This window comes from Canis lupus, chromosome 20 (genome assembly GCF_003254725.2).
Source record: "Canis lupus dingo isolate Sandy chromosome 20, ASM325472v2, whole genome shotgun sequence".
NCBI classification, from domain to species: domain Eukaryota; kingdom Metazoa; phylum Chordata; class Mammalia; order Carnivora; family Canidae; genus Canis; species Canis lupus.
This window is the reverse complement of record NC_064262.1, coordinates 9581559-9596983: the sequence shown is the minus strand read 5'-3', so window position 1 is coordinate 9596983 and position 15425 is coordinate 9581559. Positions and strand designations below refer to the sequence as shown.

General features: G+C 51.8%; 1 protein-coding gene across 1 annotated transcript; it reads left to right on the top strand.

Moving 5' to 3' along the window:
- The first annotated feature begins 718 nt into the window (after nt 1-718).
- Nucleotides 719-14088, top strand: CAV3 (caveolin 3). Its single transcript, XM_025450961.3, has 2 exons — nt 719-1144; nt 13329-14088. Exons 1-2 carry the CDS (start codon nt 1031-1033, stop codon nt 13668-13670), a joined length of 456 nt encoding a protein of 151 aa, XP_025306746.1. The 5' UTR covers nt 719-1030; the 3' UTR covers nt 13671-14088.
- The last annotated feature ends 1337 nt before the right edge of the window (nt 14089-15425 follow it).

Genomic DNA, 15425 nt, shown 5'->3' with positions numbered 1-15425 from the left:
GTGATTACTTATTTTTTAATCAGTCTGCCCCCCTAGACAGCGAGCTCCTCCAGGCTGGAACAGAGCCTGATGGGTCTGTTCATCCCCAGCTGTTAGCAAATCCTGAATGAATGAGCAGGAGGATGGGGGAATGGATGCACAGCCCTGGCACCTGGGGACTCAGAGTCTTCATCCTTTACACTGTGGAGGCCTCCAGTGATGCCTGAGGACCCAGGAAAACTGAGCAGGCACCTGGTAGAGGTACATCCCATGGATGCCTGTGCAGTGTCTGGGGCCCACGGGCACCCTGGAAACCGTCACCAGGGGAAGAGCAAAGGGCAGCATAAACATGGACTTCAGGTGCCCTCCACGTGGCATCAAAAGGCAAGGGAGGGTGGGCAGCCCCATCAGCGGTCTGCTTCTCTGTCTCACCCCACAGTCCAACAGCTCCCCTCCAGGGGGAGCCCCAGAAGTGGGAAAGAGGGGCCTGCTGCAGGCCACCACAGAGCAGGGCCAGGTGCTACCTCCTCCAGTGAGAATCCGAACAGGCAGCGTTTCAGTTCCCGAAGCCCTGTCCCAGGGGAGCTCAGCTCCTCTCCGCAGGGGCAGCGCAGCCCCTGACCCTTACTCTCTGGCCGGGAGCACAGTGGACCAGGGAGGGGAGCTGTGCGACCTCACAGGCCGCAGGAGGCAGAACTTGGCGCCACCCCCCCCCCCCCCCCCCCCCCCCCCCGCCCCGCCGCCAGAGCTGCCCAGGCTGATGGCAGGGGGCGGACTGCAGCGGCTCCCGCTCCCCGGGGGAGCCCTGGGAGGAGTGCCGGCCTTCCCGCCGAGCTCCAGTCTTAATTTTAGCTTGGAGGCCTGCCACAGAGGCTTTAGCGCGAGGCAGGCCGGAGTTATGCGGGGCAGCTGTCAGCTGGCACGCTGGGTGGGGCCTGTTTAGCCGGCAGGGGCACAAGTCTGGGGACACGGGACCGTGTCCCTGGCCCGAGCCTTTTCAGCCCCGCCGGCCACACGGCACAGGTCCCCTCCTGCGGCCCCCAGCCCCGCGATGATGGCCGAAGAGCACACAGACCTGGAGGCCCAGATCGTCAAGGACATCCACTTCAAGGAGATCGACCTGGTGAACCGAGACCCCAAGAACATCAACGAGGACATAGTGAAGGTAGGCTCGGCGGGCCTGCTGGGCGGCGCGCCCAAACCCGCTGCCCTGCCCCGGCGCCCTGTGCCTCCGTCTTCTCCAAATCCTCCCTCAAAAGGCAGCAGGTGACACCCCGAAGAACGTCTGGCATAAACAGGAGCAAAGCCTCAGCCGCACACACATGACGCGGGGGTGCCTGGGGCGCCGAGGCAGGTCCCCGAGGGGCAGTGCCTGGAGCCCCCGAGGCCCCTCCCAGGAGCTCCTGGCCTGGCCCAGGGTGAAGGCCGCGGGTGGCCAGCTTGGGTCCTCTTGGGCGCCAGGGTTGTTTCTGCGGTCTCCACGGTGGGCGCGGGGCTAATCTCCAGAGGGTGGCTTCCAGTTCCCGGCACGGCTGGGGGCACTCATTTCCCCAGAGCACCGCCCCATGTCCAGTGCTCCTGGTGTGGGGCCAGCTCCCCACCTGACCCCGGGTCCTGCGGCCGGGCCGGGGCAGAGGCCTCTCGGAGGGCTCCCGGCTCCCGAAAGGAGCGCTCAGAGGACAGTCACCCAGCCTTTGGGGAGTCTCCCCCATGGCCTCTTTCCTCATCTGGATGCCACTAGCAGCCTGGCCACCTCCAGGCCCACACCCTCACTTCAACCTCCACTCATTAGCCACAGGGTCCTTCTACAGCAGAATTCCTGGAAGCAGAGGGCCTAACCACCAGCATTAGAGTCACTGGAAGGGCTCTCAAAAGGGCGGTGCCTGGGGCCCCCGGGTCCTATGAAACGCATCCGAATCCCAGATCAGCCCCCACCAATAGAAATATAATGTGACCCATGATACCATCACCCCATGTCACTTTACATTTTCTAAAAGCTGCAATTTTAAAGAGGAGAAACAGACAGGAGAAACTAATTCTCAAGATATTTTTTTATTTAACCCAATATTTTCAAAAAAAATATCATTGAAGCAGGTAACTGATATAAAACAATTATCAGTGCACTATTATGCGGTCTGTTTTTTGTTTTTTTTTTTTCATCTTTGAAATCTAACATGTAGCTTACACTTAGGCTGCATATCAGTTCAGACTCCAAATGTATTAGAAATCGTGTCCTGGGGCAGCCCGGGGGGCTCAGCGATTTAGCACCACCTTCAGCCCAGGGTGTGATCCTGGAGACTCAGGATCGAGTCCTGCGTTGGGCTCCCTGCATGGAGCCTGCTTCTCCCTCTGCCTGTGTCTCTGCCTCTCTCTCTCTCTCTCTGTCTCTCATGAATAAATACATAAATAAAATCTTTTTTTAAAAAGCCATACTTATAAAAAAAAAAGGAATCATGTCCTGTATTAAAATCTCATAATATACACAGTTGAAATCGATTCCTGTGCCCAAATAGTTCCAAATACTTTTAAAAGTTTTCCAATCTCGGAATTAAGTATCACTTTTTACATTTGAATTAAAATTAAACAAGATATACAGTTCTTCTGTTGCACTGGTCATAGGTGAAGTGCTCAAAGCTCCTGGCCACTGGATTAGACAGCGTGGCTCCGGGCTTGCTCCGAGGCAAAGCCCCTATGCTGTCACCCTTTGGTGGGATATCTCCCATGCTGGATAAACTCTAACTTCTCTCCTTGGCTTTCAAGCCCCAACACAATCTGGCTCCAACCCTCTTCTTTCACCTTCCAGCTCCAACACCAGGAGCAGGCCACACCAACCAGAACATACTCCTCTGTCGATACCAGCAGCACCCTCCTGCCTGTGGTGAATGCCCCGCTCAGCTTTCAAGACCCACTTCAAATGTTACCTCCTCTAGGAAGCCTTCCTTAGCTCCTCCAGGCATAGTAGCTCCCTCCTCTGTGCCCCAATTTCCCTCAGAGCATTTATCCATATTAAATTACTCGTATTAAAGCTCATATTAAATTGCGATTAGTGTATTTATCTGTATCATGAGTGGTGGAAATAGGGTACTTATAGCCCAGTGTGCCACAAGGGGGAAATTGCTATATAAATGTAAAATAGTATTTATCATGGTTTGTGTAGTGTGGTCTGGAAGTAAGAGTCCCAAACTTGGCTTTAAAAGACTCGGTTTCTTTTTCTTTTTTTTAATGATAGTCACAGAGAGAGAGAGAGAGAGAGAGAGAGGCAGAGACACAGGCAGAGGGAGAAGCAGGCTCCATGCACTGGGAGCCCGACGTGGGACTCGATCCCGGGTCTCCAGGATCACGCCCTGGGCCAAAGGCAGGCGCCAAACCGCTGCGCCACCCAGGGATCCCAAAAGACTCAGTTTCAAGTTTACTCTCTTCTACCTAAAAGCAACAGCCCTGGACAAGTTACCTAGGTCTTCAGGACCTGAGTTTCCCTCTGTAAAATGAGTGCAATATCATTTACCTCCACCAGGTAAAGGACTCTCAGAGCAGTGCTGTGCAAATAAAAGTATAATGTGAGGAATAAATGAAATAAGGGTTTTGAAAGTGCCTAACAAAGTCCCTGGCATGCAGCAAGGGTGTGACACGTGTGAACTGAGCTGGAGCTTGGAGGAACTTGCAGGGCAGGACAACTAAGCCATGGGCCAGCTTTTATATCCAGGTTCCCCTCTGGCGATCCCTAGCTGGCTGCTGGATGGAGAAGAAGACCCCAAGGAAGAATGTGGCTTCTGAAAGAGATCCACAACAGGTGACAAGTGTAGGGCGCCTGGGTGGCTCAGTCAGTTAAGCATCTGCCTTTGGCTCAGGTCATGATTCCAGGGTCCTGGGATCGAGTCCCGCATCAGGCTCCCTGCTCAGTGGGGAGTCTGACTCTCCCTCTGTCTCTGCCTCCCTCTCTCTGTCTCTAATGAATAACTGAATAAAATCTTAGAAACACAAAACAAAAACGGGTGACAAATGTAGAGAGGCTCTCAGGCCCTACTGAGCCCAGGATGAGCCAGCTCCAGGCTCCAGGTCCAGGTTATAATCCGAGGGAGGGATGAGGGCAGCCACACAGATGCAGCTGCTTATGCAACTTCCCCGGGGGCTAGGGGCTGAGAGCTGTCTTTCCTGAACCCCAGAAAACATCCCTCAAAGGCTAAGCAAAAGACCCTGCAAATAATCTTGTGGAGAGGAGATTATTATTTTATATATATTATTGGACGTTCTCTGGTTTAGGGAGTTATTGGACTTTCTTTCGTTTTCAATAACTAAAGAATGAAAAACTTTTGAAATTCAGAATGAGGATCATAAAATGGAGTCAGATAAATAGCACAAACCGGTTGGAGTAGACTTTAGGTTTGTGTACTGTCTGTGAAAGAATAAAAAAAGGAAGAAAGCGGGGCCTGGTGGCTCAGTTGGTTAAGCAGGTGCCTTTGGCTCAGGTCCTAATCCCAGAGTCTTGGGATAGAGCCCCATATCAGGCTCCCTGATCAGCGGGGAGTCTGCTTCTCCCTTTGCCCCTCACCCTGCGCATGTGCATTCTCTCTCACTTGCTCGCTGGCTCATTCAAATAAAAAAAGAAGGGAACCCCGGGTGGCACAGCGGTTTAGCGCCTGCCTTTGGCCCAGGGCGCGATCCTGGAGACCCGGGATCGAATCCCACGTCGGGCTCCCGGTGCATGGAGCCTGCTTCTCCCTCTGCCTGTGTCTCTGCCTCTCTCTCTCTCTCTGTATGACTATCATAAATAAATAAAAATTAAAAAAAAAAAACAAATAAAAAAAGAAAAGAAAGAAAGGAAAGGAAAGGAAGGAAGGAAGGAAGGAAGGAAGGAAGGAAGGAAGGAAGGAAGGAAGGAAGGAAAAAGAAAGAGAAAGAAAGAAAGAAAGAAAGAAAGAAAGAAAGAAAGAAAGAAGAAAAGAAAAGAAAAGAAAAGAAAAGAAAAGAAAAGAAAAGAAAAGAAAAGAAAAGAAAAGAAAAGAAAAGAAAAGAAAAGAGACAGGAGAGCTGGCCAGGAGGGGGCCTGGGCAGTCTGTCCAAATGGGAGTCTGGGGCACCTCGGCTTCTTAAACCAATTGGGGCAAAGATAAGATGGAGGGAGGCAGGAGGAAAAGGAACTGAGGGGGTGAGACTTAGGGAGAGAAAGACAAGCAAAGCAGAAACTCAGGAGGGACCCGTCAGGGTGGTTGCACCAGTGCTAACAGGTGAAAAGGCTAGGGTGCAAGACACAGTAAGATGCTGGAATAAGATTGAGCTAGAGACCCAAGTTCTGGTCCCGGCCCTGACACAGGCTCCCTGTGTAACTCCAGGGAAATCACTCTCCCTCTCTGGCCCAAGTCCTGGGGTAAGCAGAGGTTGGGTGGAGAAGAGGGAGGCCTGCCTCCTCCGTCAGCAGGTGCTGAGGTTTCACACAGAAAGCCAAGGATGGGAAGCAGGAGATAGACCCACGGTGTCTGTAGATTTGACGCCAGCAGACCAGAGGCACTGCCTTTTGACTTTACAGACTCAAAACTTCCCCAAACTTCCTCAAGGAAGGCCTGGTACTGCCCTTGAACCCGGGATGGAAGATGAGTGCCAAAGGCAGAGGGAGAGCCCTACACAGACCAGCAGACTTGAACCGTGGCTCCCAAGGTTCGGGGCTGGGTCTCGGGCACCAGGGAGGCTTATGGGGATTAGAGCTGAGGATCTGGGGTGAGCCACCCCCTTCCCTCCACCCCTGATGGTCACCGCCATTCAGAGAACACTGATTCCAGGAATCATTACTGAGTGCCTACTGTGTGCCAAGTCCTCTGCTGTCTCAGAGGAGACGGTGACAAACACGACCGACCCACCATGTGTGAGCCCTCATGCCAGGCTCTGGGGGATGTGAGGCTATGGCAACAGTTGCGGGGCTCTCCACCATTCCCTTCAGACCCACATTGTAAACCTGCAGCCCTCCTGCCCATGAATTCCTGCTGGGCTGCACCCCCACCTCGAAGGCCTCTGAGTTCTTTCGGAGAGGGCTCAGGGCTGTCTCCCTAACCCACACCAAGGCACCCAGACCCTAAAGCAGAAATGCTCAAGCCCAAAGTACCCCATGGGTTCCTCACCCTCAGGCTCCAGCCGCTTTCCCCTCAGCTACACAGCGTCAAACAGGGCAGGGGGCTGGACATGACCCCAGCCCATCATATGGTTCACGTGCCACCTCCAACCTTCATGTGCCACAAAACACCCTCCCCCCTCAGAAACACACTCAAACCACACCCTTTGCCTATCAGCTCAGGCTAAGAAACACCTGAAAGGACCCAGCAGCCACCAGTCCCGCAAACTCTGCTCCAGATTTGGGTCCATCTGGACACCCTGTTGCAGAAAGATGAAACTGACCTGGTACTTCCTCTGGAGAAGAATCCAACCTAACAGAGAGGATGAGACTAAAGTAATGTGAATATCTGGAGGAAGGTGCTGAGCGCCATAAATTAGTGCCTGATGAAGGGTCATGGGGTTTAACAGAGGAAGACCTTACTCTCATCTGAGAAAATCAGGAGCCAGCTCCATGGGGACACAGTAACCCAGGGGCATAAAAAAAAGGGGGGAAAATTAAAATGTGAATAAGGCTTTTGAAGAAGAGGGAGTAAGATAAGCAAAAGCCATGATATGGAGGATGTTGGGTGTCACTGGCAAAAGTGAGAGACGGGTATTGCCGCTCCCCGACCTACGTCCATGGCAAATGTTACTAATGGATTACAGCACTTTTCCAGGAAGCCATGGGTCATATTGGTGAGGCAGAGATGGGGACACATGGAGCCTCTTTGTTACTCTGCAGAAGAATGACAGGACCAAGTGCATCTGAAAGAGAACTTGTAAGAGAAAGCAGAGGGGCAGGTTGAGACCGGTCATAGAAGGTCATCCAAGCTGCCACCCATCCCATGTTGGCAGTTTCTTCCTTTCAGAAATGTCCTGTCCTCTGTCAGGTACCTCTAGGAAGGGCGGCATTGGTAACTCACATGGAGGTATTTATAATTCAGTGCTATGGGGGCTCCTAAGTGTTAACTAATCTAGCTTTTCAAAATGTGGTCCACTATCTTGAGTTGCTGGTTAAAATGCAGATTCCTGGATCCTGGCACCAGAAATTCCTATTTGGTGGGACCGGTGAACGTTTTGCACTTGCACGTACAAACAAGTCCCCTTGTCCTGCAGATGATAAACTTGGAATCCAGAGTTCTTACCAGTTTTCCCTAAAGACACACTGTGTTAGTTACCTACTGCTGTGTAACAAATCACCCCACACTCAGTGGTTTAAAGCGACCACCATGTGATGGTCTCCCACAGTTGTGGGGGTCAACAAGAGGCAGCTGGGCAGCTCCACTGCTCTCACCGGTGGCCTCTCCAGAGGTGGCAGTCACCTGGGGCCTCAGCAGGGATGGATGGAAGGTGGGGCTCAGCCAGGATGCTGAGACAACTGGGACTCTCCCTCATGTGGCCTCTCTGCCATACCCCAGAGCAGAGGATAGTAATGTACTTCGAATGCCACCAGTCTCTACATCAGGGTATAAAAGTGAACTTCTAATATGGCAGCTCAGGGCTCCCCAAGGCAGAAACTTCCAGGCCTCTGGAAGTCTGAGTTCTGAACCTGGCACGGCACCCCTTCTACTGCACTCTGGTGATTGAAGTGAGTCATAGGGCAAGCCCAGACTTAGTATAGGATAAGAAGAGGCAAGGGCTTAAATGTTCAGGGCCATGACTTAATTGGGGGTCACCTCTGGATGACTACCCACCAAAAGCTGGCAAATTACCAAGTATAAGATACATGGCCAGAAACCAACATCTTATAAGGGCCAGATTGTGAGCATTGCTTTGGTTCTCCCATGTTATGTAGAATTCTATTATTGTTACTACCAATTATAACACAAAAAGCAAAGCTTTGCCATTTTTCAGCTGTTTTACAGCTATCGCCTCATTTTAGCTTCCTACTGTATCAGCCAGTGCTTCTCAAATTATCTGGGTGAAGGGCCACTTTTATTATTATAACTTCAATTTGCTGAACACTGATGCTTTTATAAAATTCAATAGAAATTAATTACTAGGGAAATGGAATGAAAAATAGGCATCTACAATGTAAGCACCAATTTTTCTTACTATGAGTTATCAGACATAAAATCACTGGCTCCGATTTCGGTGACTATTTCTAAATGCTTACTCTCAACTTCTATACATATCCTGTTGGGAAGAGGGGACTGGCGATGGGCCACCCTTTAAGTAGCAAGGTACTAGGCAAGAAAACGAAGCAAATCCCAGCAAAACTAAGCCCCCCACCCCCCGGGTGTTCTGACTCCAAATCAAACTCTGAGTCACTAGGGATCTTGGCTCAATCCTCTTGGTGTAGAGTTAAAAAACAAAAACAAACAAACCAGAGGCCCAGAGAGGGAAAGCACCATGCTCCAAGCCTCTAGTAACTCAGTGGTCAAGTGGAGGCTGGCACCAGATGCCCATGCCTCTGCCTAGAGCAGTTTCCCCACCCACAGATACTCTATCTGAATTGTCCAGGGCCCAGGATGCCCAAGGACTGAGTCATACAGGAATCTGGGGAGGTATTTTTGACAGGGGGTGGCTGCTGGCCTTCTCCGAACCCTCCGGCAACGCCTGGTCCTGCTGTCCAGCACCCTTCCCCACCCTCTGGGAGCCTGCGGGGGCTGCGGGGGCTGATTCTGTTTAATCAACCGGCTCTCTTGCTATTCCAAAAATAAATATGCCAGAGAAGGGGACACCAACTGAATGAGCAGCCACATTCACCCTTCCCACCCCTTACCCTCCCACCAATTGCACACCAAGCCCTGAGGCTCTGCCATGGGTCCAGCTCCCGTCCCACCACCCTCCCAGAAAAAGTCATCTTCCCTCCAGACAAATTAAGAAATGAAATCACTGTGTGCTTTTGATATACTGCCGTGGTGGCCTAAGACCTGCCTGAGCCGGGTCTTAAAAATATCTCCCCAAAGTAGGCACTGTGACCAAAGCTGTCCCAGTGCTCAGTCCGGGTTGGGGGAACAGCTGGGCCTGCCAGCACAGCCCATCCCTCTGAGAGCACATCTTCCGATTCCCAGAAAACGAAGCCGTCGCCCGATGCACGGTGCCCAAAGGAAATTAGGGGGAATAATTCAAATGTCAGCGCCGATGTCTTTTGCGAAGAAATACTCATTAAAAGACACGGCAGAGAGGTCCTTGGGAGTGGGATTATTATTGTAAACAGAAAATGAGGGAAAAGAGGACTCATCAGCGCAGGCTGAGGTGTGCGTGAACGCACACACAATTATGCCGAGGGAAGCTGCAGAATTAATGTACCAGGATCTGGCGTGTCAACAGATTTTCTGAGATGTATTTTCATAGGTACTTGAGAATAACTGAACCAAGAATTCCTGTCACTGAGCTCCTACCATGTGCCAGGCGCTGTGCTGAGCACTGCCACGGAGTGGGTGCTGAATAAATCTGTGTTTGAAGGGATGGAGGGAAGGATGCATGGATGTCTATGGATGGATGGGTAGATCTTTGGATTGATGGATGGAGGGACGGATGATGAGAGATTGGATGGGTGGGTGAATAGAGGGTGCAGGGTGAATGGATGATTATTTCTATTTCTCAGAACAAGGTTTTAAGAAATAGCAAATCCATTTTACAGATGAAGTGAAGCTCAAAGAGGTAAGTCATCTGCCAAAGTCACTCATCAGAGCAGCGCCTGCACTGGTGCTCAAGGCCACCTTTGGGGCTCTAACGTCCTCTTGGGGACAACATTCTGTAACAACCACCAACAACAGTTACCGGTTGTTATTAATCAGCTGTTCTGGGCCGGGCAGTGTTCTAGGCATTCAGAACTTATTTATTTAACTTATTTAATCCTCCAACAAACTTTATGAGATGACTCCAGGAAGCTGAGGCACAGAAAAGCTCAGTCCACCTACTGACGGTTACAGAGCCAATAAGCAGGGGGGCTGGACCCCAGCCTCAGCAGTGGGACTTCACACAGGGCTCTTTCCCACCCGGCCGCCTCTCAGAGGCCAGACACAAATAATCAAATGCGTTGAAGTCAGAGTACGTGGGACTAAATGAACAAAGCGGGCTGGGCTACAGAGGAGCAGGGCCGGTGGCTGGAAACAAAGGGGTGGGAGCCCTGCCTGGGGGCAGGTGTCTCGGTGGACAAGGACTGGACCTTAGATGCTGCAAAGCCAGCATCCGCCTCCAGGTCTGACCGTGGCTGGGCTGGTGTGGACAGCTTAGATTAGAATCAGTCTGGGCCCTGCCTCCCACCTCGGGGCCGCCTGCCCTGAGAGGCGGGGAGACACCATCCTGAGAACAGCCACAAGAAGGGCAGGGAGGCCACAGGCGCTAAGTAGGAGAGTGCAGGAGGGAGGAAGCGCCTGCTGGGACCAGGGCTGGGGGGCACGCCTCTGCCCTAATAGCTCCTTCTGCTGGCAGAGTTCCTGGGGCTGCACCATGCTCCAGAAGCCAGCCTGGGTGCTAAGAGGCATCAATCAGGCTGGGGTGCGGCCGTGGTGGAGGAGGGGCAGGCTGCAGAGGTCAGAACTCCTCCATCGACAGGACCCAGGCCCTAGGGATCTAACTGAACCTCAGGAACCACTACGGGTGTACCCAGGTCAGGGTCAAGATGGTTCCCCAGCCCTATCCTCTCCAGCTTCTTCAATTTGAAAGCTCCCCAAGAAACGGCAACTCTGAATTTTTGCCCCATCTAAACCAAATAGAGAAGATACCAGCCCTTTCCATCCACTGTCCACAGCCATGAGATGTTCCTCAACCAACCTGGGCCTTCTTTTCCAAATGTCCAGCACACCAGTTTTCCATTTCTGCTTCCAAACCTCACTGTCCACCGAATTCCCAGCCCATCACCGCCTCCTGGAAGCCCTCTAGGAATAAATACCATCTTTCTGAGATGAGGACCATATTTATATTCTTCCCTCCAGCCCTGGCCTTCCATCCAGGGGAACTTTAAGAGGTTAAATGACCTCTGCTGAACCCCAGCGGAGAAAGCTGGAGGCCGAGATTTACAGGAGTCCTGGAAGGCGCTCCTGACTCCCTGAGTCAGCTTTTCACATCACCCAAAATCCCAGGTTGTCAACTTTGCTTCCCATAAACATATCACCCCCTGGGGGAGACCTCATCCCCTGCTGTCTCCAGGAGGATCCAGGGATCTGGGGCATGGGGCAGGAGCTCAGTCTAGTCATGGGACGAAAACAGGACGCCCCATTGTACCTACAACATGATTAGGTCCACTCTCTCCCCCTCAAAAAAGTTACCCTGGAAAGAAAAGCACCAAAGCAATGACACTGTTAGTATTAGAGAAATATAAATTGGAGATACTTTTGTTTTATTTTTACTATTTCCTGAATTTTCTGCAACGTGGCTGTCATTTTATAATGAAAAGTAATCTGAAAAGTAATTCTGTGGCCAATTGAGAGGACCTCCTTCCCCCAACAAAAGCAGGGAAGGGGCTGCCCCTGAAAGAGTGGTGTTTAAGATCTGGCCCCACCAGGCCCCACAGGTGACCCCTCCCACCACAGTCTGATGATTTTGAGCCTTCATTCAGCCAGCTTTTATTAAAATGGCCCAGGAGCACGGAAGATGGTCATGTTCCCATTTTACAGACATGACAACTAAGGCTTAGTGGTGCTAAAGGACGTTGCAGACAAGAAAGCAGCTATGATGCTGTTTAATGCATAGTGGGGGCTCAAGAAAGGTCAGTTAAATGACTTGGCTGAGAGTAACCTTTTTTTTTTTTCGAGTTTACTGATTATTTTTTCCCACTTCCCAAATGAGGCCTCAGCCACCTTTGCAGTGGAACGTGTGAACCGGATTCTGTGAGCGCCCATGCTCCCTCCAGCTGCAAGGTGGGCCGGTGGGGGAACAGAGAGAGGAAAGTCTGAGGTCGCCGCAGGACTAGGGTGCTTGGGGCCTGCTCAGCCTTCTTCGGTACCAGACACCTTTACTAGCCAGGACAGCACGGCCCTCACTTTGCCTCATGCCAGATCCCACAACAGCTCCCAGCCCTGCGCACCTCTCTAACCCGCCACCAGCACCCCAAACCAGCCTGGCACCACATCCCACCTGGACTATTGCCGCAGCTCCCTACTGGACCCCACCTGCGTCCTCTCTCCCGGCCTCCACCGGCCCAATCAGCTGCTCAAAATTCAGAGGAGAGAGCAGAGAACAGAATGGTGGTTGCCAGAGGCGGGGGTGGGTGGTGAGTGAAGGGGGTCAGAAGGAACCAACCTCCAGTTATAAAATAAATAAGTCACAGGGACGTAGGTTCCAGCACAGTGACTATACTTCACAATAATACTGTGTGACACATGTGAAAGGTGCTAAGAGAGCAGAACTCAAAAGTTTTCATCACACACACAATTTTGTCACCTATGTGTGGTGACGGACGGTAACTACACTTAGTGGGTGATCACCTCCCAAATATACAGACAATCATTATATTGAAAATGATATGATGTTATATTATCAATTATACTTCAATAAAAAAAAAAATCAGGGCACCTGGGTGGCTTAGTGGTTGAGCATCTGCCTTCGGCCCAGGGTGTGATCCTGGGGTCCTGGGATCAAGTCCCGCATCAGGCTCCCTGCAAGGAGCCTGCTTCTCCATCTGCCTGTGTCTCTGCCTCTCTCTGTGTGTCTCTCATAATAAATAAATAAATAACCTCTAAAAAAAAATCAGCTCAGATCTGGTCAATCCAGTGTGCAAAAGCCTTCAGAGACTGCTCCTCCCAGTGACTGTCTGGCCAGGCCTCTCTGGCCTCACTCTGGCCACTCTGGGCTTGCACTTGGCCTTCCAGAAGCACCTGCATTGGCAGAGGGCACACACTGTCCATCCCATTGGGTCCTAGGAGTGCCCAGTATGCTTCTTCAGCCACGGGCCTCCCTCCACCTGGCTATCTTCAGGATCAGCCTAGCTAGAGGCCTCTTTCTTACCCCCAGGATGACTAGGACCGGATCGTAAAAGAACAGAATTTAAGAACCATGCCTCTAGGCCTGCCTCTTACTTTGGCTTTAAGCAAGTCACTCAACATCCCGAGGCCTGTTTCTCCACCCACAGGACAAGGGGATGGACCAGCTCGTGTGCCTCACTGCTCTAGGGCAGCCCTGGCATCACCCTGGAGCTTGTCAGGGATGCAGTCTTGGGCCTCACCCCGGCTGGGCTGGGTCAGAATCCCTGGCGGTGGGGCCCAGCCGTCGGGTGAGACAAGCCCCCCACTCCCCGCCCAGAGGGTGATGCTGGCCCACAGAAGCGCAGAAGTGGGTGGATGTTGTGACCTAAGGCCTTGTCCTTCCCGCCCCCGCAGGTGGATTTCGAAGACGTGATCGCAGAGCCTGTGGGCACGTACAGTTTTGACGGCGTGTGGAAAGTGAGCTACACCACCTTCACCGTCTCCAAGTACTGGTGCTACCGCCTGCTGTCCACGCTGCTGGGGGTCCCGCTGGCCCTGCTCTGGGGCTTCCTGTTCGCCTGCATCTCTTTCTGCCACATCTGGGCGGTGGTGCCATGCATTAAGAGCTACCTGATTGAGATCCAGTGCATCAGCCACATCTACTCCCTCTGCATCCGTACCTTCTGCAACCCGCTCTTTGCCGCCCTGGGCCAGATCTGCAGCAACATCAAGGTGATGCTGCGGAAGGAAGTGTAAAGCCAGGTGGGGGCGAGGGGGGTGGCCGGGCAGGGGGAGTCAGGCCAGGCTGGCCCCCCACGGCACTGCTCCATGGGCCTGCTGGTGAGCGCTTGCTCTTTAGGGACTGCTATTTCCCCCCCAAGACACACAGTTTAGGGAAGCAAGCAAGAAAAGAGCCCTGCCACAGAAGCACAGTGGCCCTTCACTCTGCCCCCTACCCCACCTAGATGCCTCCGTGACCGGGCATGAGGAACGATAATTTGCTAAGAGGCAGCTACTGCAAGTCTTTGCATTCACTTGTACTGTAACAGCATAAACCAGCACTCGGTTCCCACCTGGGGTCAACCCATCCGTGCATGCCACCCGGGAAAGCTACCAGTGACTCTTGGCATTAGAAGGGTGGCTCCAATAAACGGTTTCGGTTGCATTTCGGGAATGCTGTGTTTTCTGTGTGTCCATAAGGTAGGTGCATGCCCTGATGAGCTTCAAAAATACAGTTTGCTGCCCTAAGAAACAAGTGGAGCAAGCTGGTTGGCCCTCCTCTGGGCCAAATTCAAGAATCAGAACAGAGTTCGGTTTCTCTTGGGCTTCTTCTTTGCTGGGTATCTGCTCCCCCATGTTACTTAGGGGATTATTTCCCTGGGCTGGCCAGCAGTCACCAACAGGAGAAAGTGGCCCGTGGGCCAGAAGGGGCAAGAGTCCCTCCCTGGGCACCAGCGAGGGCAGGGCCTGGGTTCAAAACTCTCTGAACCTCCCCTTTGACTCCACAGATACCAAGGCCCTGACACTGCTGCTTGGTATGTGTACACCTTCAGCCTTCAGAGATGTGATGAGGGCATATGGCCCAATCTGTGCAGGTGTGGACTCACTACATAAAAAACAATAGCAAGGGCATGTCCCACCTCTTCTTCACCTAACCCCACTGGGGAGACAAGAACCAGCAATCTTACATTCTTTACAGATACTTTCCCAAGAGTGTTATCCAGAACTTAGTCCTCAGAAAAAAAGAGGGGTGGCTTTTGTGATTAAATTTGTTTGGAAAATGCTCTATATTTCTCTCAGAGATTTTCAATAGACAGCAGTACATTAAAGATTCTGACAAGTTCTGCAGGAAAGAAAACTGTTCAGGGCAACGTCTTCCAATCCCACTTGACCTTTTTTTCCCCCCATGTAATACTTACTTTCGTCTCATAAAATTATGGTTCCGCAGCAGGTTTTCAGAGGCATCGCCTCATTGGTGCCTGGCCATGAACCCAAGGAGTACTGGGGGGCAGTGTCGTGGAGCAGATTGGGAGATAGGGCACAGGCAGCCTCAGTTCTGGTCCTGTCTCTCCTCCTAGTTGCCTTCTCTGGCCTCAATTTTACCATCTATAAAACGATCTCTAATGTCCATCTCAGCCTTAAAATTTACTCATTTTTGTTTTTTCTAGTATCTTATTATGCAATTTTCAAACACAGGAAGGAAGTTGGAAGGGTCGGCCGTGAACACCTGAATGCACACCATCCAGGCTCGACATTGCCCATTTTACTGCTCCTGCTTTGTCACATCTCTCTCCATCCACCAACCTCAGCTTTCTTTACACACTTTTATTTTTTATGCATTTTAAAATAAGCTGCAGATACCCATATTTTTGCTACTAAACACTGCAGCTGTCATCCTTTAGCTTAGCCCAGGGAGGTCTAGCCATCACTAGAGCACAGCAGCTCCAGCCCACCTGTCTCTGTTCTGTGCTGGGGCTCTGTACATTCTCAGGTGGACCCTGTGGGCCCGGG